The sequence below is a fragment of the Mesocricetus auratus genome, unplaced genomic scaffold (assembly GCF_017639785.1).
Source record: "Mesocricetus auratus isolate SY011 unplaced genomic scaffold, BCM_Maur_2.0 Super-Scaffold_100037, whole genome shotgun sequence".
NCBI lineage: Eukaryota > Metazoa > Chordata > Mammalia > Rodentia > Cricetidae > Mesocricetus > Mesocricetus auratus.
Genome location: NW_024429215.1, coordinates 9,734,353 through 9,757,421, shown reverse-complemented (window position 1 = coordinate 9,757,421; position 23,069 = coordinate 9,734,353). Strand labels below are relative to the sequence as shown.

General features: G+C 48.6%; 1 protein-coding gene across 50 annotated transcripts in view; it reads right to left on the bottom strand.

The window, feature by feature from the left end:
- Window positions 1–4,613: 4,613 nt before the first annotated feature.
- The window catches only part of Nlrp5 (NLR family pyrin domain containing 5), a 172,788-nt gene continuing 154,332 nt past the window's right edge, over window positions 4,614–23,069 (bottom strand). For 49 of the 50 annotated variants that reach the window (XM_040733959.1, XM_040733993.1, XM_040733992.1 and 46 more), the window contains 8 exons: window positions 22,256–22,426; window positions 20,489–20,656; window positions 19,019–19,189; window positions 15,910–16,080; window positions 12,176–12,346; window positions 10,695–10,865; window positions 8,518–8,688; window positions 4,614–4,871 (listed from right to left, as the gene is read on the bottom strand). In XM_040733959.1, the coding sequence (XP_040589893.1) occupies window positions 4,739–4,871; window positions 8,518–8,688; window positions 10,695–10,865; window positions 12,176–12,346; window positions 15,910–16,080; window positions 19,019–19,189; window positions 20,489–20,656; window positions 22,256–22,426 (1,327 nt within the window). In that variant the 3' untranslated portion in view covers window positions 4,614–4,738. The remainder of the gene's footprint in view (window positions 4,872–8,517; window positions 8,689–10,694; window positions 10,866–12,175; window positions 12,347–15,909; window positions 16,081–19,018; window positions 19,190–20,488; window positions 20,657–22,255; window positions 22,427–23,069) is intronic. The other variant, XM_040733950.1, reaches the window with a different exon arrangement.

Sequence of the window (23,069 nt, the reverse complement as noted above, 5' to 3'; positions counted from 1 at the left end):
TGCCAAATGCTGACCTGGGACATTGTTGGGGGCCAGAGATGGAAGGGAGATGCTCTGTGCTTGTAGAGATAAGCCCGAGCCTACAGCCAGGACACGAAGGAGCTGAAGATCAGTTTCCACTCTGCTTCTTACGGGCTGTGGTACTCTGGGCAGGTGAACCAACCTCTCCAGCCCTTGATTGGCTTTCTCCTCCATAGAAGTCCTGGCCTCTCATGAACTGTTGAAGGTGATCTGAGCCAGATGTGTGGTCCCGGGACTCTGCACCTCTCCGAAGCTGAATGCCATGGCGAGGAGCTAGCTAGCGCTTTTAATCCCAGCTCCGTGTTATCCATTTGGGCCTCAGGTACTTACTGCAACTCACTTAATTTCCTGAGCCAGAGTATCTATGAACTTGTACCAGGGGTGTCTCGTCCCCCCCCCAGACTCCCTTCCCCAGGCCAGACCAACCTCAAGTCTTGTGAGGCCCTCCATTGGGCAAAACAAGGAGATGTGTCTTCCCTTGGGAGTCACCACCTAGTCCTCAGCCTGAGGTGCAGCTGTCCCGGGGGACAGGTGGACAGATGTGAGGACCAACGAGATTGGACAGCCTTCTCAATTTTGGGAAGCGTCTCTCATTTGCCTTTTGTCCGAGCCATGCCACTTAGTAGCTCTGCATCCCGCCACACAGAGTCCCTGGGATTGACATCTGGCTGTGGCAGGCTCGGCAGCACGCATCTCCACCCACTGGGCCATCTGAGCTCCCAGCTCTACTCTGGAACGTCTGCCGCTGTCACATCCAGCCTGCACACAGTCTGACCCCAACTCCCGTGCAGAGCAGGACACCGCCCCCACCCCAATCCACAGCCGCAAATCTATGCTCTCCGGAGTCACGCCCCGCCTGCTTGTATTACAACGCATGTGCCATATGCGAGGGGCTCAGCTGCGTCCCAGGATCGCGGGTGGTGCCCTTGACAGCCACAGTCGGTGCCCTCGTGGGGCCTGTCCTCGGGGGTGAAGGGAGACACACCAGCAAGGTGTGATGCAGTTGCATAGAGAGGGGCCCGAGGGCGTGTAGAAAAGACACGGGAGAAAGGAGAGCGCCTCCCCGGCCTCCTTGCATCCGAGTGCAGTGTGCACCCGGGAACATTCCCAATGCTCACCCGCTTCCCTGTGCCCTGGAGAGTGGCTTCAGGGAGGGATACTGACGTGTGGAGAAAGCTGGGTTCTATGCTCAAGTAACCTGGGAACACGACACATGCCCTCTCCCCCATGCTTGCGCTTCCCGGAAGACTTGAAAAGGGCGCACCCCTTCCCTGGCCAGACCTGTCCCCCGCTAGTGGTGAAGCCACAGTCTCGGCAGAGCAGGCTGTAAGGGGTGGGTTGCTGCTGTGCAGTGATGAAGGGGACCACGGGAGGTAGAGGCATAGCAGGAGCAGGAAGAGCTTGGGATATAGTATCTAGTGTTCTCTGAACTTGTTTGGTCATGAAACCTTCCATTCATTCACAGAGCATCTTGGGGCTGGTACGATAAATCCCATCACTGTGTGATGCCTGAGCCTGCCTGTCAGCACCATGGACAGAGAACCCCGCCCTAGGTCTCTCCCAGTGGAGCCCCCAGGGCAGTTCACAGGCATCCTGGTCCCTTACCCACCATATGTCCCACTAAGGGAGCAGTGTCGCATTTTCCAGCAAAGGAAACAGAGGGCAGCAGAGGCCAAATGCTATGCGTAGGTTCTCCCAGGAGATGAACAGCAGAGACTAATCACTTAGACTCTAAGTCCACACACTGTACTTCACTGAAAGCAGCTCTCAGAGTGAATTGATTTTTCTATTGATTTGTTGTTTATGCTCATTCATTCACACATGGCAGCCGGAGGACCAACGGGAGCTGGGGTTCTAGCTCAGCGGCAGAGTGCTTGCTGTGTATGTATAAGACCCTTGGTTGGATCCCCAGTAATGGGGGAAGCATGGCACAGGAGTAAATGGGCAATACATGGTTCGTATATTGAGGACAGGTAATATGTTACAGTAAGTGAGGGCTGCTAGCAGAGGAAGGTAAGTAAATGAAGGATGGTGTGTAGGGCATGCTCACATCAGAAGGCATGTTATTCCTGTGTGTGCGTGTATAGCTGTGGGCATAGACACATGTGTAATGCCACAGCACATGCGCAGAGGTCAAAGGGCACCTTTCAGGAGTCGGTTTTCTCCTCCACCTTGTGAATCCCGGGGAGTAAAGTCAGGTTGCCAGGCTTGCACGGCAAGGACTTTCACCCACTGAGTTATCTCACTGGCCCTGAAAGGCCAATTCTTTAGACCCTCTAGTGTGCATCTTCCCAAGTGCAGAAACCAGAGGTGTTTCTGACTGTGTGGCGTCAAAGCAGAAGGAGGCTATTTATAGGACCACAGGAACTGACAGGAGAGGCGGGAGGAGAGGTAGGGGAAGGGGAAGGGCTGGATTTGAGCAAAGTACAAACACATTTGTCAGAGTGAGACCTTTTTAACGTTATGAGTATGCAGGTGTGCGCTGTGTGCATGTGAGTGTATGTGTGCTCCAGTGTGTGCACACATGAGTGCTGGTGCCTGCAGAGACCATGGTAGGGTATCAATCAGACACCCTGGAGCTGGAGTTACAAGCCATTGTGAGCTGCTTGCTGTGGGTGCTGGGCACTGAGCTCGGGTCCTCCTCAAGAGTGAGAAGGGATTTAAACACAGAGCCACCTCTCGCCCCAGATACTTTGTTTTTTAGCTGTGTGTGAAAAAAAATCATGGCTGCTTTTGTTCATCACAGAGCCGGCCCTGCCGGGAGAGGCCATCAATCCTCATGCAATGGAATATCCTGCCTAAATTCATGCGTCAGCTTTGCTAGGGACAGACAATCCCAAAGGCTGTTACGTCCCCGTGACAAAACCAGAAATGAGCAGACACCCTGTGACAGACTGTGTCTGAACCAGGACTTTGCAAGGGTAAAGGGAGAGCTGTTGGGTGCTACAGAAGATTTCCATGCATCATGTAGATCAGTGGCTCTCAGGCCCTGGTCAGGGAGATTGTGTATAGCAACATTTGGTGACAGTTCTGGTGGCTGCAGCGGGAGCAGGTGAGTGCCCCTGACACAAGGTGTGTTGAGGCCAGGCACACTTTTCAGCATCCTGCAGTGTGCAGGAAGCCCCTTCACACAGAAGTAGGTAGTCAGGTAACCTACCAGGAACCGGGGAGCAGCACCTTCCTCTCCTCCAGCTCCTCCCTCCTGAGACATGGTGCTCGACTGCCACCTGGTGAGCACTGAGAGATCACCAAGCGCTCAGGAAACAGGGATTAAAGGGAATCTGACCCATTACACGTCCTTGAATGGCACAGGAAACTTTTCGATGGCTTTAGCTGTGCTCACCACTTCACCAATCCGCAGGATGTGACAAGGCAGGCAGACATAAGAAAAAGTAACCTAAGCGGAGAGCTACAGCAAAATGCAAAGAATGTGGGCTGGAGAGAGTGCTCGCGGGTTAAGAACACAAACTGCCCTTACACAGGACCCCACATCCCAGCATCCACCCGGGTACCTCACAACCTCCTGGAACTCCAGCTCCAGGGGGTCAAACAGCTCTGGCCTCTGTGGGCATCTGCACTCGTGTACACAAATAAATTCTTTTAAGCAAGGCAAAGAATTGGCAACTCTCAGCCAGAGGCCGAGTTTGAATGTGTGTGTAGGGCCCAGGGGACCTCAGTTGTCATTCCTCAGGTGCTGCCCACCTTTCTATTTTATGAGACAGGGTGTCTCGTTGTCCTGGAATTCTCCAAGTGGACTAGGCTGGCAGCCAGTGAGCCCCAGGGATCCTCTGTCTCCTCCACACGATGATGGTATTATCAAGTCGACAGAACCTAAAGTTACCTGGGGTCCTGCATTTGGGGGACTGTGTTGATGATTCTCAGGTAGTGTGCTTGACACAAGCTAGGTCACCTGGAGGAGGACAAACTCAGCTGGGAAAGCGCCTCCATCAGATTGGCCTGTGGGACATTTTCTGGATTGGTGATAAACTAAGAAGTAGTCAAGCTACTCTGGGCAATGTCACCCATAGGTAGGGTGTCCTGGTTGTGTAACAAAACCAACTGAACCAGCCACAAGGAGCGACTGTAAAATCATTCCTCTGTGGCCTCTGCTCCAGTTCCTGCCCTGACTTTCCTCAGTCGTGGACCGAGACATGGATACATTAATCACGTAAACCTTTCCCTGTGCAAGTTGGGTCTGGTGTTTTATTACAGCAACAGAAAGCTAACTAGGACTCAGGGGGCACCGTGCCCTGATGGGACAAAGGGAAAAGGGATCTGCGCAGCAGTACACATTCATCCCTCACTTTTGAGTGTGGGGGTCATGTGACATCTTCCCTGCAATGATGGATGCCTCCTCTTGAACCATTAACCGAAAGTCAACTCAACTCCCTCCAGTTGGCTTTGTCAGAATCTTTTCATCTCTCAGTACCAGGATTACAAGCACGTGCCAGCGCACATGGGTTTTTAGCATCGGTTCTGTGTGTCCAGTTCAGGTCCTCACGCTGGCACGACAAGCCCTTTGCCAACTGAGCCACCTCCCCATCCCACCTCTGCCTTTCGTCACGTCCCCACTCATCAACATGACCACCTGATGCTTTTCCACGTGCTGAGTGTTTATTTCATTCCCGATACAACCTTGGAGGTGGGACAAATGTTTTCACAGGTACAGAGGTGCCAGGACCCGACGGGGAGGGAGGGGGACTCACATCTCACATCTTCAGTTTCTCCACCAGTTACGGTCATCTTCGTTGAAGGAATACCAGTCGTCATCAATCAGCACGTGGGACTTGGCGAGCTGTACTTTCTCCAGCTGCCTTCTCACCTCGGCATAGTACTGCTGCTTCCACAGGCTGGGAAGAAAGGGAAGTCGTGCTGGGACCTGCCTCTGATTGTTCCCCCCTCTTCAGACGGCCTGGAAGCCAAACCGTGGACTACCAATATTTCTGAGGACTCTCAATGAGATAGTGCATCTGCCATAGGTGAAAAGGGCTGGGGGAAGGGGCCCCCAAGGTCCCACCCCCAATGGAAGAGGGAAAATCACTGGTGGTTCCTCAACCCTCCCCCAGGATGACTCCACAGCAGATGGAGGAAGTTGGTTATTATTAACATCATTCATCATCATCATCATTTTGCTTTTTTGAGACAGGGTTTCGCTGTGTAGCCTTGGCTGGTTTGGAACTCACTCTAGACCAGGCTGGCCTTGAACCCATGTAAAAGTCTTAAATGCAAAGTAAAATCTACCCTGTGCTGGGTCTTGTCCCAGGTTTTAGGCACAGTGATGGACTTGGTCAAGGAAAAGTCCCACCGATCCCAACTGAGGAGAGGGTTATTCAACACATTTAAATATCTGCAGAGAAATCTCACTTAGCCCATGAAAGATCACCTGGTAGAAATCCAAGTCTGACTAGGTGGGCATGGCAGTGGTGTATGCGTGTGGATGTTTTCCATTGTGTGTGTGTGTGTGTGTGTGTGCCTTCATGAGTGCATGTGCGTACACATTGTGTGTTGTGTATGTGCTGTGTGTCTGCGTTTCTGTGTATTGTGTTGTATGTGTGCGTAGGTGTGTGAATATACTGTATTTTGTGTAGATGCGTGTGTGCATGTGTGTACTATGTTTGTTGTGTGCATGTGTGTGTGTATTGTATATGTGTTTTGTGTGTGCATGCATATTGTGTGTCATGTGTGTATGAGTGTATTGTTCTTTGTGTGTGTGTATGTGTGTGCACTGTGTGTTGTGACTGTGTTTATGTGTTGTGTGCTCACACACTCAAGCGTGCAGGTGGAGGACAGAGGTCAGCATCATTGTCCTTAGACTTTCTCCATCACTCTTCACTCAGACAATGTCCCGAAACCCAGAGCCTGCTGACTGGCTGGGCAATGAACTCCAGGGTCGTCAGGGCTCTGTCTCCCTAGCGCTAGGACTGCAGGTGTGTGCATCACCACATCTGGCTTTCACATGGGTTCTAGGGAACAGAACTCTCAAGCCTTCAAGCCTTGTGTGGGAAGCACTTTATAGACAGCCATGTCCCCAGACTGCACCAACTGCTAACGTCATGTTTATCACTGGGTCTTGTCAAAGACCGCTGTGCCTTGTGGCTCATTGATGTGATTGGCTTTTTAATTTTTTTCCAAGACAGGGTTTCTTTGTGTAGCTCTGGCCATCCTGGAACTTGCTCCGTAGATCAGGCTGGCCTTGAACTCAGAGATTGCCTTTCTCTGCCTCCTGGGTGCTGGGATTAAGGTGTGTGCCAGAACTACTTGACTCCAGTTGACTCTTTAACCAACATTCTGCCCTTTGGGCTTCTCTGGGCATGTATATTGTGACAAGTTTATATAAAGATTGCCAACCTCACTCAGCCAGAGTTCCCAGTCCACCATCCCCTGTAACCTTCCCTACAGTCGCTCTTGGGCCTTTTGCATTTATATCCATGAGCTAAGGCTTGTACATTATGGATAAATCCCCTGGCTACTGTCTGGAGAAGTCCCTCAATTGATCATTTCACCATCAGCCTCATCTGGGTGGCCAGCCCTGTCCTCTTCAGTCGAATTTTTGTTTTTGTGTTTGGAGGCAGGTTCTTACCCAGAATGTATGAGGTAGGCTAGCCTGGTCTCAAATTTACAGCAGTCCTCCTGCCTCTACTTCACAGAGCTAGGACTACAAGCGTATGCCACCTTGCTCAGAAATTCAGCAGCATTATACTTTCATGGATAACAAGTACATTAGAGTGTGAGACGGTTCAGTGGATAAAGGACACTGGGCTGCAAGCCTGACACCCTGAATCTTATCCCCACGCCCTACATGATGGAAAGAGAAAACTGGCCTTTTGCAAGTTATCAGACCCCCACATGAGCACTCCACACACACACACACAGATAAACACTACTTAAAACAAAACAAAAACGGATGCGAGAGACTGGAGAGATAGCTTAGTGGTTAAGAGCTGCTCTTCCAGAGGTCTCCAGTTCAATTCCCAGCAACCACATGGTGGCTCACAACTATCTGTAATGAGATCTGGCGCCCTCTTCTGGCGTGCGATGCAAGTGCAGTCATACATGCAGGCAGAACACTGTATACATAATAAATAAATTAAAAATAAACACTAAGTACAGGCTCAGCATTTCAGCAACTAAAAACACGGACATGCGCATGTCTGCATGCATGTATGTGCACTATGTACACACAGTGCCCTCAGAGGCCAGAAGAGAGCACTGGACCATCAAAACTTGAGTTATAGGCTGTGTGGGCTAAAAATATGGACACACACGTGTCTGCATGCATATATGTGCACTATGTACATGCAGTGCCCACAGAGGTCAGAAGAGAGCACTGGGACATCAAAACTTGAGTTATAGACGGTTGTGGGCTGCCATGTGGGTTCTACAACAGAACTCAGTTCCTCTGCAAGAGCAGCCAGTGCTTTCATCAAGTATCAAGTCATCTTTCCAGCCCCATTTTTACCCACTACCTTTAATCATAGTTTCTTGCACAAGTCAGGGTGTTATTTATCAGAACACAGCAACACATCAGTGGCTTCAATTCAATCTTCAACATATATGGCCTACTTGTCTCTTTTTGATTGAGTCTCTCTCTGTGGTCTACGCCATCCTGGAACTCATTACATAGTCAAAGATGGCCCCAAATGTGTGGTAATCCCCTGTCTCAGCATCACAGGGGATAGGATTACAGGTATGAGTCGTGACACTTGGCACAATTAACCAACTTGCATTGCATAAGTGGCATTAGACAAATACACACCATGGTGCAGACACTTCCACCATGCATCTTCAGAAATTTCCCATCATCCCAACCCGGAAAATTTGTAGATAAATTTTCATCTCCCCTTTAAGTTATTTTGGCAGGGCTAGGTATGGAACCCAGGGCATTACATGCATTGAGAAAGATCTCTACCACTGAGTTACACCCCTCAGCCCTCTTGGTCTCTTCCTTTAGCAACCTCTGGTCTTTCTGTCTTGAGTCTAAAAAAATCTAGGAACTTCACATGAATAGTTATACAACATTTGTCTTTTGTGGCTGACTGACTTCTCTTAACATGAACATTCATCAAACTCCCTGTCTTAAAAAATGACACTATAAACATGAGTGTACAAATTGTCTCTGACTTTTTTTGAGACAGGGTCTCACTGTGTAACCTTAGCTGTACTGGAACTCTCATCAACAGTTCTCACCTCTAGGGTCCCAACCCCTTTAGGAGCCCATATCAGATACCCTGCTGAATGTCTGATGTTTACATTACGATTCACAACAATATCAAAATTACTATTATGAAGTAGCAGTGAAATAATTTTATGATTGGGAGTCACCCCAGCAGGAGGAACTGTGTTAAAGGGCTGCAGCATGAGGAAGGTTGAGAACTCTTTAGGTAAAAAGAGTTGCAAAGCCATGGATCTTAACTACTTTTTAGTTGTTGCTGCCCCTCCAAGAAACTTGTCAGAGAGTCACGTGTATGTCTCAGGAGATGAACGGTAGGAACTTACCCAATTTTCCACAGATTAGAGGAAGGATGCAGGAATGCAGAACACAGCTTCAACATGCCCGACGTACTGAAATTGTTCCTTAACAGGTTTAGGCTGGCGAGGCGCGAGTTGCAAGAGAGGGCCAATGACAGCTCCTCGCAGCAGTCAGAAGTCAACCCGCATGCCTCCAACCTATCCAGAGGCCCAAGGAAAAACTGGTCAGTGATGGACTCTCCATTCATCCCATAATGGTTTCAATCCTGCTGGGCACTGGTGACACACACCTCTAGTCCCAGCACTCGGGAGGCAGAGGTGGGCAGACCTGTGTTTGAGGCAATCATGGTCTACAAAGCTAGGGACAGCCAGGGATACACAGACAAACCCTGTCTAGAAACCCCTCCCCCCCAAAAAAGTGGCATTGCACCAGAAGCTCAAATGACTGGGAGCTGCATGCAGGGTGCAGGATGTCCAGACATGCACACGATACCCAAGAAGCTGCATGGATACTGCTCTAGTGGGAGGATTCATAACGGATAACAAAGTCCAGGTGGTCAGAGCTTGGCAGAAACTATGACATATGAGACAAAGTTGAAGTCTTTATACAGTAAAGGTTTAGCATGCTAGAAAAATGGTTAAGACTGGAGGCTTGCATTTTAAATGAATTAAGTCAGACTTTTTTTTCTTTTTGTTTTTCTAGATAGGGTTTCCCTGTAGCTTTGGAGTCTGTCCTGGAACTCACTCTGTAGACCAACCAGGCTGGCCTCGAACTGACATCCACCTGCCTCTGCCTCCCGAGTGCTGGGATCAAAGGTGTGCACCACCACTGCCCAGCTTAAGTTAGACTTGGAAAGACAAATATTGTGAGTTTTCTCTTTGTTCCTGGAGCCCAGATTGAAAATGGATACATAAAGTCATACATGCCACTATCGTAGATGTGAAGTTGTCTAGGGGAATGAAGACAACTAATGGGATGGGAGGGGGAGGGGTGTAAAAGGGGGAAGATTTAGAGGTACACCTGCGGGGACTTGGTCTAAGTTCACTGTATACGTGTATGAAAATGTCCTTGTGAAACCCAGTACTATCTAGGAGGAATATATGTCAATAAAAACTTAGGGTTTTATCCCGAGAAGAGCAGCAGTCCAGAGATGATCACTGACAGGGGGCGCTGGAGAGACGGCTCAGTGGTTAAGAGCACCTGCTGCACTTGCAGAGGACTCGGGCTTGGTTCCCAGCACCCCATCAGGTCTCACAATGGCCTTTAACTCTGGCTCCAGGAGATCTGATGCCTTCCTTCTGGCCTTGGTGGGCATAAGCGGGCATGTGATGCAGAGGACAACAAGCAGGCACACAAATGTGTGAGCGCATGGTAAAGTTAAAAAAAAAAAGACTAGGCAGCCACGGAGCTGCATACTGCTGTCATCCTCATACTCAAAGGCTGTGTGCATCCACTTGGGCTGCACAGAAGGACGCCTCTAAGGAAAGAAAGGGAGGTGGGAATGATGTATCAGAGGGTTCCCATATTTAAAAAGTTACACCAATTTGGTTTGTACACATGTGGAGATCAGAGGGCCATTGACTACAGTTGGCTTTCTCCTCCTACCTTTTGGAGCCCAGAGATGACTGGGTGACTTTACCTGCTGGCTCATCTCACTGGCCCATATCCTAGCATTAAATTTTTTTTAATTTTTGTGTCTTGTGTGTGTCTATGGGAGTGTATGAGTGTATTCTTGTGCATATTAGGATCTCAAAAACCCTCACAATGCATCCCAGTCTGGCCTCAAACTCAAGGTGATCCCCTCCTTCATCCTATTGTGTGATTGAATGCCAGGCAGAAGCCTCCATATCTGGGTAGCACTCTGCTCTAACAGTTTTCCCAGGTGGATGAGATGCTACGTCTTAAGGACCACTGGTAACTGACTACTTTGGGTTCATTCTTCCTGCAAGAGCCTAAGTGCTGCACCACTGAGGTCTTAGCTGTCTCTATTGCTATTACCCAGTACCCAGCATCATGTCTATCAGTCAGAGGAAGCTCAATGAGTATCTGAAGGCTCCACACTGATACATCCTGACACTCAGACCCATGACTTCCCCAAGGTCGTTCATGGTCGTGCATGTCATACCACCACCCTGGTGTCATGCTCACATCCCCCCACCTCCTCTGAGCTTAACCCCTCAAAGTGGTGACCCCAAGAAATTACCCAAGCCTCTCCAGGGAGGTTCCACTTTCCTTCAGTCCCTTGCACAGAGCTATGACTCCTCTGTCACCCAGGTCGTTGCTACCTAGATCCAAGCTCTTCAAGTGTTGTTTTGTTGCGATCACTGAGGCCAGATCTGCACAGCAGTCCCCCGTGAGCTGGCAGCCCACCAGTCTGCAAGAGACAAGGGACACATCCATGTCTTCAGTGGGGAAGGGCTTCAGTGGGAGTAGCATCCAGAAACATTCAGAATAGCTGCTTTTATTGTCTTCTAAGAGACTGCCTTGGGGTCAGCAAGATGGAGCAGTAGCTAGAGGTACTTGCCACCACGAGGGGTGATCCTGGAACCACAAGGTTGAAGGTGAGAGCTGACCCCTGCAAGTTGTCTTCTGATCTCCATGTGGGCATTGTTGCCCAAAAAGGCCCTCACTCCAATTATGAAAATAAACCTATGTAATTTAAAGGGAGATGGTCTTTGTTCTGTGTGTGCATATGTACAGGTGGGTATGGGTGTATTCACACCCATGCATGCCTGTGTGGAGTCCAGAGACCAACATCAGGAATACTCCTGTTTCTTTTTTCTCTGTGCAACATTCCTGGCTGTCCTGGAACTTGCTTTCTGTAGATCAGGCTGGCCTTGAACTCACAGATCTGCCAGCCTCTGCCTCCCAAAAGTGCTGGGACTAAAGGCATGCACCACCACTGTCCAGCTACTCCTCTTTCTCTATGCCTTAATCTTGTCATTTTTAGAGAGACGTGCTGGCCAGTGAACCCCTGGGATCTTCTTGGCTGCCTCCTCCCTTAGTGTTGGGGTCACAGGCAAGTTTAGGGGGCTTCTACATGGATTCTGCCAATCTGAACGCAGGTCAGACAGATGACAGTGACGGAAACTGCAGTGGCTATGGATGAAGGGAGGTATCATTGGAATAATAACTGTATAACAGGCTGGGGGGGATGGCTCAGTGGTAGATCACCTGCCTAAATTCTCTAGTGAGGGGCTGGGGCATGGCTCAGTGGTAGAGCCACTACCTACAACCCCCATCAAGGGGCTGGAGGTATGGCTCTGTGGTAGAGTCCCTGTCTAGAATTCTCCAGTGAGAGGTTAGAGATGTGGCTCAGTGGTTCCATTCCTGGAGCACCACAAACGACAGAAACAAAACCAGCAAAAACAAACAACAAACAAAAGCCCCTAAACAAACAACCAGTCTCCAAACCAAATAATCTCTGCAGCCATGATCAGACTTTAAGGGGTCAAGGGTAAAACCCTGATGGCACAAACCTGCCTCGGGGCTCCTGTTCACAGTCATCCCTTCCTTCCTCCAAGTCTGTCCACTCCACACACCACTTACCCGGCTGGTGTGATTCCCAGAAGGCTGAGCACTTAGCCCCAGAAGTAGATTAGATTCTCGTGTCTGCCTGTCTGTCTCTTTCATTCTAGAAACTGGGATGGCAGAGATGACCCGCAGCCACCACTGTCTACTCACTCCAGCTCTTGGAGGTGACAAGTGGGCTCCTTTATAGCATCACACAGAAGCTTCATCCCGTCGTCCTCCACAGGGTTCATGGTCAGGCCCAGGTGTGTCAGCTTTCCATTGTAGGAAAGTATCAGCGCCAGGAAGCCGTAGGTGTCTCTTGTGAGGTTGCACTGGTTCAGTCTACGGGGACACAGATGGGAAGAGGACAGGATGGGCATGGCACATACACAGTACTCATGGCCTTGGATGAGAGATTCCTCTCTGCCTCAGTTTACTCTTCTGTAGGATGGGGCTCATATTTACACTGACCATTGTTCTCAACCTTAAGCAGTGGGTGGTTGAATAACTTGGTAGTAGGGGACAGGGGAGATGGCTCAGAGGTTAAGAGCACAGACTGTTGCTCCAGAGGACCCAGGTTCAATTCCCAACACCCACGTGGCAGCTCACAACTGTCTGTAACTCCAGTTCTAGTGGATATACCAACTTCCTACAGATATAGATGCAGGCAAAACACTAATGCACACAAATGAAAAGAAATTAAAAAGGACATGGCAGAAATGGCAATTATTAGGATCACTATCAGCACTGGGACTTACTGCAAGAGAACTCTGACCAGGCTGGCAGGATGGCTTAGCAGGTAAAAGGGCTAGTGGGTCAAGCTGGAGAACTACAACCTGAGTTCATTCTCCGGGAACCCCATGGTAGGAGGAGATAACCAACTCCTATCTTCCCTTCCACCCATATGCATGCTGTGGCAGGGGTGTGTGTCTGTGTCTATGTGTCTGTGTGTGTACATGAAGTATGCATGCACAGATTCTACAACCCTATTTCTCTGCTATTTTTATTAGAATTAAAAATTTAAATTACATTTTGTGTGTGTGTTGAGAGAGAGAGACAGAAACATACAGAGACAGAGAGAGACAGAGAGAGACAGAGAGAGACAGAGAGAGACAGAGACAGAGAGACACACAGAGATAGAGACTGTAGAGATCAGAGGAAAATTGGTGAAAGTTGGTTCTCTTTCTACCATACCAGTCCCAGAGATCAAACTCACATTATTAGACTTGTCAGCAACTACCTTCACCTAGCGACGTATCTTTCTGGCACTATTTTATATTTTTTGAGAAAGGGTTTAAGTAGGCCAGGCTGGCTGGGAATGTACCTTGTAGATTAGGATATCCTAGAATATTCCTGTCTTCACATCCTGAATGTTGTAGTTATAAGTAAAACACCACCCCACCAAGCTAAGGTTATCTTAACACACTTCCTGGTTTGTGACAGATACATGTATGTGTTTTCAAATCACATTTATCGTGTGTGTCAGCAAGTCTTGTGTGTGTGTGTGTGTGTGTGTGTGTGTGTGTGAACATCAGAGGACAACTTGTGGTATCTGGCTTTCTTCCTCTACCCTGTGGGTCCTGGGGATTGAACTCAAGTCGTTGGGCTTGGCATCAAGCTCCTTTACCCAATGTCCCACACTATACGTTTATTCACAAGAAGTTATTGGTGGAATAATTGCTCCAAGGGAATAAATAGCAAGAAACTCCCCCCAATAATCAGAGGAGGTAAACTGGGTTGATCTGAATAACAAGAATCATTCTTTATCAGGCCCCAGATTAATGGTTGGAGATAACTGCAGTTTTAAAAACATTACATGGAAGTAAATACTACCACACAGCAGCCAAGGAGAATGCTGTTGTCACTCTAGCTCCCTTGTGCGGCCTTCCTAGGAGTCTCCGATACCATGCATCTGTGACTTTAGCCCCGAGTCATCTACCTGAAACAGTCTTTCCATGGGTGTGTGTCCATGCTCAGGTGTGCATGTATGTGGAGGCCACTCAAAGCTACCCACTTTCATTTCCAAAGATTTTTGGTTTATGTGTGTAAGCGTTTAGTGGGCAAAGGCGCCTCCCACAAGCATGATGAGTTTGACCCCGCCCCTAACTGTGTGCTGTGGCATATGTGCTTGTCCCGCCCATACACAATACACGTAAAACTAAAAACCTATGACTCTTTGTCTTATACAGATAATCCTTCTGCATCATCTGTAGATTTCACACTTGTAAATTTTCCCATTTGGGGGGCTGGAGAGACGGCTCAGAGGTCAAGAGCACTGACTGCTCTTCCAGAGGTCCTGAGTTCAATTCCCAGCAACCACAAAGTAGCTCACAACAATCTGTAATGAGACTTGGTGCCCTCTTCTGGCCATCAGACATACATGTAGGCAGAACACTGTATACATAACAAGTAAATCTTCAATTTTTCCCCCATTTGGTGAAACTTATTAACAACCTGCGAAATATCAACTCGGAAGGCACTCATGGATCCCTCTGACACGTGCATGGTCATGGAGACGTTTCTGTCTCCAGCCCTACGTTCTGTTCCTGGTGGAGATGGGACTTGTTTCAACTCTCGCACTGAACAAAATTGTCTTTTTGGTGTGTATTTAGAGTCATGCTTGTCGATTTCTTTGTGCTTTCTCCTGGTGATTTAGTTATTAAAAATGGCCCAGGCTGGGCTACGGGCTACTTCTGAGTTGGTAGAGAGCTTGCCTTGCATCCATGAAGACTCCGGTTTGATATAGCGTTTAATTAAAATCATACAGGAGAGGCTGGAGAGATGGTGCAAAGGGGAAAGTGTTTGTCCCACAAGCACAGGGACTTGAGTTTGGATCCCAGCCATCCATATAAAGGCAGGGGGCAGGGTTTGGTGACTCCTGTAATCTCAGGGGATGCCAGGCCTAGACAGCAGATTCACTGAGCTAGCCAGCTAGTTAGTCTGGCTGAATTAGCAAGCTGGGTTCAAGCGAGACTCTGCCTTTGTAGAATAGATGGAGAGTGACACCAAAGCAATCCTTGGCCTCTGTCTTCAAGTGCACACACATCTGTGCACACGCACCTACCTGTCCGTACACACACACACACACACACACACACACACATACACACACACCCTAAAACCAAAGGATGCATTTAGAAATAGTCTTGAGGGCTGACGAGATGGCTTAGCAATGAAGGCATTTGCAGCCAAGCCTAAGGATTTGAGTTTGATCCTTGGGACCCACACGGTGGAAGGAGAGAACCAATGTTGCAGGCGCGTCCTCTGAGCTTCCTGTGTGGGTTGAGGCACTCTCACTCCCATCCCCATAAATATATAATAATATAAGCCTAGAGTCATCTTAAAACATATATACAAGTAACAATAATGAAATGTTTTTTACACCCAAGGGAGTCCTAGAACCAGAGTCCTAACCATACTGGGTGTGGTGTGTTGACTACAACGTGTCCTCCTATGGCTCCTGTTTTAACACTCGGTCCCCAGGCAGGGGCACTCCTTAGGGACATTGTGGAATCATTAGGAGGTAGACATTTGCTGGAGGAAGCATGTCACTGGAGGTGGCTGTTCACCTCATCTCACGTCCTGTTCTTTCTGCTTACCATGCATGTTAAAAAATGTGCTCAGTCGCTTTCTGCTCCAGCCATTTTGTTTGTCCTGACTGTTGCCAAGCCTCCCCCACCGTGCTGGACTCTACCCCTCTGGAACCATGAGATAAAATAAACAGCTTTCTTCTTGTAAGTTGCATTTTGTCGGGGAATGATAAAACAGCAACAGGATAGGAACAAATACACTACAGGATGCTGCTCCTACCATGTACTATCAGTCCGCTCGCCGACCCATCATCCCCGATAACCCCATGAGTGTAACGGCTGTGATGTCCTGCCAGAGACATGAACCAGACTCACATCAGTCGCTGCAGAGCACATTCTGGGAGTCTCATGAACTGACACAGACGTCTCACTTCTTCAGTCCTCAGGCTGTTGTTTGACAGGCACAGGTGCGTCAAGGTCCGGTTACTGAAAAGGGCTGAGGCCAGAACGTGGCAGCTGACAGGTGTGAGGTCACAGCTGTCCAGTCTGCAAGGAGAGAGTCCTCAACAAAGGGAATAGTGAGGTCCGTTCTTATGTCTTCCTCCCCAACTGGCACACAAGACGGTTACCACAGCACTACTCACAACGGCTAAACTACCAAACTCATAGAGATCCACCTGCCTCTGCCTCTGCCTCTCAGGTGCTGGGTGTAAAGGCGTGCAACATGTATGGGGGCACAGGGTGTTAGCCAGAGGGCAACTGAAAGGAGTTGGTTTTGTCTTTTACCACCTGGCTTCAAGGACCTAGGCTAAGATCGCCATGACTTGGCAATCTAACCAGCCAGCCCAAGATTTATGTAGACACGTACAACTGTGTATACAAGGACGTCATGAAAATAGAAATGGAGGTGTCCAGGAGAGTAAAGGGGAACAGTGCTTCGGGATGTGGGTGAGAAAGAATATGTGTCTATGAGTACAAATACGCTGAGCAGACAGTAGATACATGTATGGGGTCTGGGGGGATGGCTCAAAGGTTAAGAGAGCTTGCTGCTCTTCAGAGAACCCTAGTACAGGCCCTGGAACCTATGCTGGATAGCCCTCAACCACCTTTAACTCCAGCTCCTGGGGATCTGATGCTCTCCTCTGTCCCACTGTGGAGATACCTACAGAATCAAACAAATTTTAACATATAAAAATTAATTTCCCTCTCCTCTCATTCCTTACAAGGTTCTGTCTGTGTGTGAGGACATTTGTGTGCCTTGTCTTGCATGTGGGAGTCAACTGCACAACTTGGCAGTGGTCCATTCTCTTTTTCGCTTTAAGGAGCAGGGGTGGGGGTGAATTCAGGTCATTAGGTGTGGCAGTAAGCATCATTTACCTGCTGAGCCATCTCTCACTGCCCTAGGTTTGGACTTTGTTAATTCCCCCTCTCACTGAACATTATACATCTAAGGGGGGGGTTGATGTTCTGTGTGTGACAATAGATTGGCAATATAATCTGTATGAATTCATACTGACACAATTGATACATTTGACAATGTGTAATCTATTTACTACATACTTAGCCGTGAAAAGGAAAGCTGCTAGACTTGAAAGTAAAAGCTTTGTAGTCCCCCAAACTAACTGTATCAACATAGAGTTCTTAGGATGTTATGTATCAGATATTCGGAATCACTAATGGGTTGAACAGAGTCTCTGCTGGTGAAGAAATAAACACCAGATGCATTGTACCAATGCAACTATGTTAATGCCAGTTGAGATTTCTTTTTTGGTTAGAGCCTTTAAGATTTTTATGTGTCTATGTATGTGGGTGCAGTGCCTTCAAAGGCCAAAAGAGGGCGATGGAGATGCTGGAGTTACCAGGGATAGTGAGCACTGTAATATGGGTGCTGGGAACTAAATCCAGGACCTCTACGAGAGCAGCAAGTGCTCTTAACCTGGGGGCCATCTTTCTAGCCTTGCCTCTGGCCTTTAGAGGGTGTTTTACTGTTTGGTTCTCAGAGTTGACTTTAACTAGAGCTGTGACAGCTGCCAGCACCCAGGTCTGAGCAGCGACCATTGGTGTGACATCCTGTTTTGCCAATTGATGATAGTTCTCCCATGAATGAGGAACTTAGCCTAACATGCCTCAAAGGCCATTCCATAGACATGCCTGGAGAAGGAACTAAAAGGCACCAACAAGAATCGCGTCAATCTCATCATGATTTCAATAATGGTTTCTACAGTTACTACCTCCTCACTCCCCTCTCTAATCACAGGACAATTTGACCAATTAACATCTGACCTTTCGATCATTGACATTAAGAGAACCACCCTGCTCCAGGTTTCCAAGTACAGGTCTGTCTACAAACAACACTCTTAAACTGGTCCCTCTGGACACCTTTGTCTCTATAGGAGGTCAGACTTATCTGATTGGCATTGGGATGACATTCTGCTAGGACCCTCCTCGTTTTGGAATGTGTAGTGCATGCATGTATGTGCACGTGTGTGCAGCTGCAACTGTCTGTGCATGCATGCTTATGGAGGCACAGGGGTGACACTGGGCACCTTGCGTCATCCTTCTCCATCTTATATATGGAGGCAGGGTCTCTCACTGACCCCAGAGCTTACCAATCTGGCTAGTCTGGAAAGCCAGCTTTCTCTGGATTCCTGCCTCTGCCTCCTTAGTGCCATGTAACCCACCAAGCCTATCAGGATACTCATGGGCTCTTGGGATCTGAACTCTGGTTCTCATGCATGCTCTACATGCTTTTTACCACAGGTCTACACGCCAACACATCTTCCTATTTCCTTGCTCTCTCTCATTTGCTCACTATCTCCGTCTGTGTCTCTCGGTCTGTCTGTCTCTGTGTGTATGCGTGTCTGTCTCTGTGTGTATGTGTCTGTCTGTCTCTCTGTGTATATGTCTGTCTGTCTGTCTCTGTGTGTGTCTGTCTCTGTGTGTGTGTCTGCCTCTTTGTGTGTCTGTCTGTCTGTGTGTGTCTGTCTATCTCTCGCTCTCTGTGTGTGTGTGTGTGTGTCTATACAAGAGCTCATTCTGTAGCTCAGGCTCACCTAGACTTGTTATGATCCTACTGTCTTAGCCTCCTGGGTACAAGGACTACAGTCACATACAACTATACCATGTGGCAACCATGTTCATGCTCTGGTTGTGTCTTGGCCAGGCAAGCAGGAAGTCATTAGTCATTGAATGGGTGGATCATCTCTAACCTTGGACTCTCGTGTGAACTAACCCACTTGGCATGTGTGGGTCACGTTCCAAAGGAGCTCTGTGAGTACAGAGGACTCCGGTCGACTTCCATTGTGCTCCCTTTTCACAGGAAGGGCTATGATTGAATGAACGGGGTTTCTCTGATGCCCCAGTGCCAGGGCTTTCCCATGAGGCCATGGGGTCTCAATCTGGAGTTACACATCTGCCACCCCCACCCATCTCCTGGACACCTCAGGCACAGCAGAGTCACAGAGTGAGAGGAAGCAAGACTCACATCAGCTTTTGCAGACCACACCTGGAGCTACTCAAGGCATCAGAGAGCCACCTCATGCTTTCTTCCGTCACCTTGTTTCCTGCCAGGCTGAGACATTTTAGGCTGGTGGTTGAGAGAAGGAGTTTGGAGAGCATCACGTAACAATCTGGGGTCAGCGCGCAGGAATCTAATCTACAGAGGCAGACAGCCAGAGACATTATTTTTTTCTCATCCCTCCTGGGTAACCCAGGGTAACACACACTGGTGACTCAGCTCCTTAGGAACTGGAGGTGTGTGCACACAGATTTCCCTTGCTTTTTCCTTATAGCAGCCGGTCCACACCCTTAACCAGCACACCACACCCCCATGGATACAATAGGCTATTAATTGCTAAATGAAAGAAAATGATGGGCTTGGGAAACGCTCGGGAGTCAAGGAGCTTCCACCAAGACTGAGACCTGAGGTTAATGCCAGGACCCACACTGTGAAGGAGAGAACCCATTCCCACGAGTTGTCCTCTGACCACACACATGCTGTGGCGTGAGCACGTCCAGGCACGTGCACACACTCAAAACTGGTAAACAAATCCAATGCAGAAGAATGAAAGTGACAATTCCTCAGCATGGCTTGACAGATGGCCTGTGTCAGCTCTAATTTAGCAAGTTCGCTGCCTGACATAACCAAAGAATCTTCCTGAGGCTGCATGTGATCCCATCTTTTCTTCTTGAGACAAGGCCTCAGGTTGGCTTCAAAATCGCTAAGTAGCCAAGGATGATCCCGAGTTTCTGCTTCTCCTGCCTCTACCTCTTGAGGGAGGCGCTCTCAGGTTCAAGCTTGGTTTTGTGCAGTGATGGGAACTCAAAGCGACACTTCCTCTTTTCTAGACAAGCAACATCATCAACCGAACCACATCTGCAGATGCCCCCTTCACCACTTTTTCTGAAGACAGGAGCTTTTGAGGCAAACCAGGTTGGCCTCCGAAACTCACCATCCCCCCGACTCAGCCATCGTGGTGCTGGATTCCAGCTACATACTGCCCTTCCTGGCACACAATCTTATTTTCAAACGTCTTTTTTTTTCTTTTTACATTTATTTACTCTGTGTGCACGTGGGGGTGAGGGGACAACTTCTAGGAGTCTCCTGGGTTCTGGGGACCGAGTTCATGTCACCAGGCTTAGGGGCAAATGACTTCATCTCCCTGGTCCCGTTTCTTAATCTTCACAAACACTAAAGTGTTTCTCTGTGGTGCGGCATTTATACCTTAAAATCTACGATCTGAACCACTCAATTTGCTGGCGCACTGCGTATTCTTTTTCTCAGTAACTCTCCTGGCTCTCCCACTCCCAGTGATAATGTTGCCAAATCAGTGTGGCTGCCCTCCTCCAGGACTTCTCCTTCTCTCTAATCCTCTTAATTCTTTTGCAACATTCCGGAAATCATTCCGATTTCTCAAGTAGAAGCCACACAGTGATAATCATCGCCGGAGCTCACCTCAGAGTTTCCAGGGAGCATTTTGGGTGTCTCAGCGCTTCACAGGCTAACTTGATGTCATCTTCCTCCATGAGAGTGTTCCCCAGATGGAGGTGTCTTAAGTTCTGATTACTAACGAGGGTCATCCAGAGATACCGGAGACCAGACGCTATCTCTGCATTCTTAAACCTGCAGGAAAGGAAGGGAGAGAGGAGGGATACAGTCACATCCTAACTCTCTCATGTCGTGGAGGTTTGTACACTGTGTGAAGACATATCACTGTGATTGGTTTAATAGAGACTTGAAAGGCCACTACCTAGTTAGGAGGTATAGGTGGGACTTTCCGGCAGAGGGAAAGGAAGGAGGAGATGAATCCAACAAAACCTGGGGGGGGGGGTCAGACATACAGATGAAATAGGTAAAAAGCCAAGAGGCAAAAAATGTTAATTAATGTAAATGGGTTAAGTTATAAGAGCAGTTGGACAAGTCTAAGCTAAGGTCAAGCTTTCATAATGAAGATGTCTCTGGGCTGTTCTTTGGGAACTGTCTGGCGGGGAACAGAAAAAGATTCATTGCACTCTTACCCTTCTAGCCCAGCGCTCAAAGCTGCTACCCATTTACATGGCATTTGTTTCTCAGACAGAATCTCACACTGTGCTGGCCTCTAACGCCTGTCTTCTCCCTCCACCCCTCAAGTGCTGGGATCACAGCCCTGTGCTAGCTCTCATGAGAGCTAATTGTTTTTCTTTTTAGCGACAGGGTCTAATTCATTCCAAGCTGGTCTTAGACTCACTTTGTCGCCCAGTTTCCTAAGTGATTCTGTATGAAAGTTATTTTGGGGTTTCTATTGCTGTGGTAAAATACCAGGACGAGAAGCAATTTAGGAAGGAAAGGACCTATTCCGTCTTACAGCTTACAGATCATCATCTAGGGAAGGCAGGGCAGGAAGTCAAGGCATTCATTAGACAACACGAACCATGCCTGGCTCAAGTCCATGCCATGTGACTTTCCCCTGGGTTGGGAGGGCAAGTTAAGAAGTGGGCTTTTTGTCTAAAGTAAAGCTGACATTTATTCTCCTACCCCAGGTATACGTCATCTGTAGCAGGCTCTGATTTTTATTATTGTGAGAGCGTGGGGGTGCCCCCTCAAAGATAGCATTTATTACAGAAGGCCAGAGCCCACCACTCCAGAATAGGCCACACCTCCCCAGCCTGAGGACAGGCCACGCCCCCACTGCCAGAGGACAGGTCAGCCTCCCCACACCTCTCACTGGGACAGAGATAAGAAGCCTTCAACTGAAGGTACCTGGGTCCTCCAGGCTTCTCGTTACACCTGCTGTGCTGAAATCATGTGATGGGAAACTTCTCACTGCTCCTAAATGTTGTACAAAGTCAGACCTTTCCATTGGTCTGTGGGTTTGATAGAGACGTCTCAGGGGGATTTGCTGAGTGAAGTGGCACCTTCTCATTCAACACAACATCCCACTCGTGATGGCTTGAGTATTCTCTCTTTCACACTTTTTTTTCTGAGATAGGGTTTCTCTATGTAACTTTGGAGGCTGTCCTGGAACTCACTCTGTAGACCAGGCTGGCCTCGAACTCAGAGATCCACCTGCCTCTGCCTCCCGAGTCCTGGGACTAAAGGCGTGCACCACCAACGCCTGGTGGTTCATGCATCTTTTATAGCATTTATTCTTTCAGGACACATCATCTCAGGGTTGAGAGAGGGACCCTCTTGGCAAGAGGGACCATGGGAAGGATTACTCATACCAGACCGTGCGGCACTTACGTCACACTTTGTACTTTACAGGCTGGATTCCTCAATTTCACACACAGTATCTTCATGGCCCATTCGTTCAGGATGCTGCTGCCCACGTCCAGATGCTTCAGTTTGGGGTGGGTGCCCAGGACAGAGCAGAAATCCTTCCAGCACTCTGTGATGTGGGGCTTACCATGTGTCCTGTGTCAGCAGGGAGGGAAAGGAGGGGATTGAACAGGAGGATTTCAACAGGAGTGACTGCCACAGCAAGGTCACCGGAGGGGACCAGACTGTAAGAGGGAGCGGGACAGCTGAGAAAACAAAACTGACTCAGTGGATGCTGCCTGGTGCTCTACAGGACCAGCCCTACACCCCCCCCCCAATATTTCAACATCCCCTGCTGGTAAGCTAGCATGATCAGGAGCCTCAGCCCTCCCACTCATGTGCTGACTTAAATTCTAGCACCCCTAGTGGCAAAATGGTGCCACTGCATTGTTATACCATTGGGAAAGATAGATTCTTATTTTTAAATTATGAGTCTTTCTGCATTCGTGCATGGGCGTGCATGGGCATGCATGCACGCGCTCACGTGTGTGTGTGTATGTGTGTGTGTGTGCGTGTCTACATGTGGGTACACACATATGTGTGCTTTTGCCCATAGAGACCAGGAAAGGGCATCAAATCTCCCTGGAGCTGGTGTTACAGGCAATTATGATCCACTCAGTGTGATGCTAGGAACCAGATTCAGGGCCTCTGGAAGAGCAGACCAGTGCTCTTAACTGCTGTGTCATTGTTCTAGCCTGGATTTTTTTTTTAATTCTGGGGATAATATGATCATTCGATC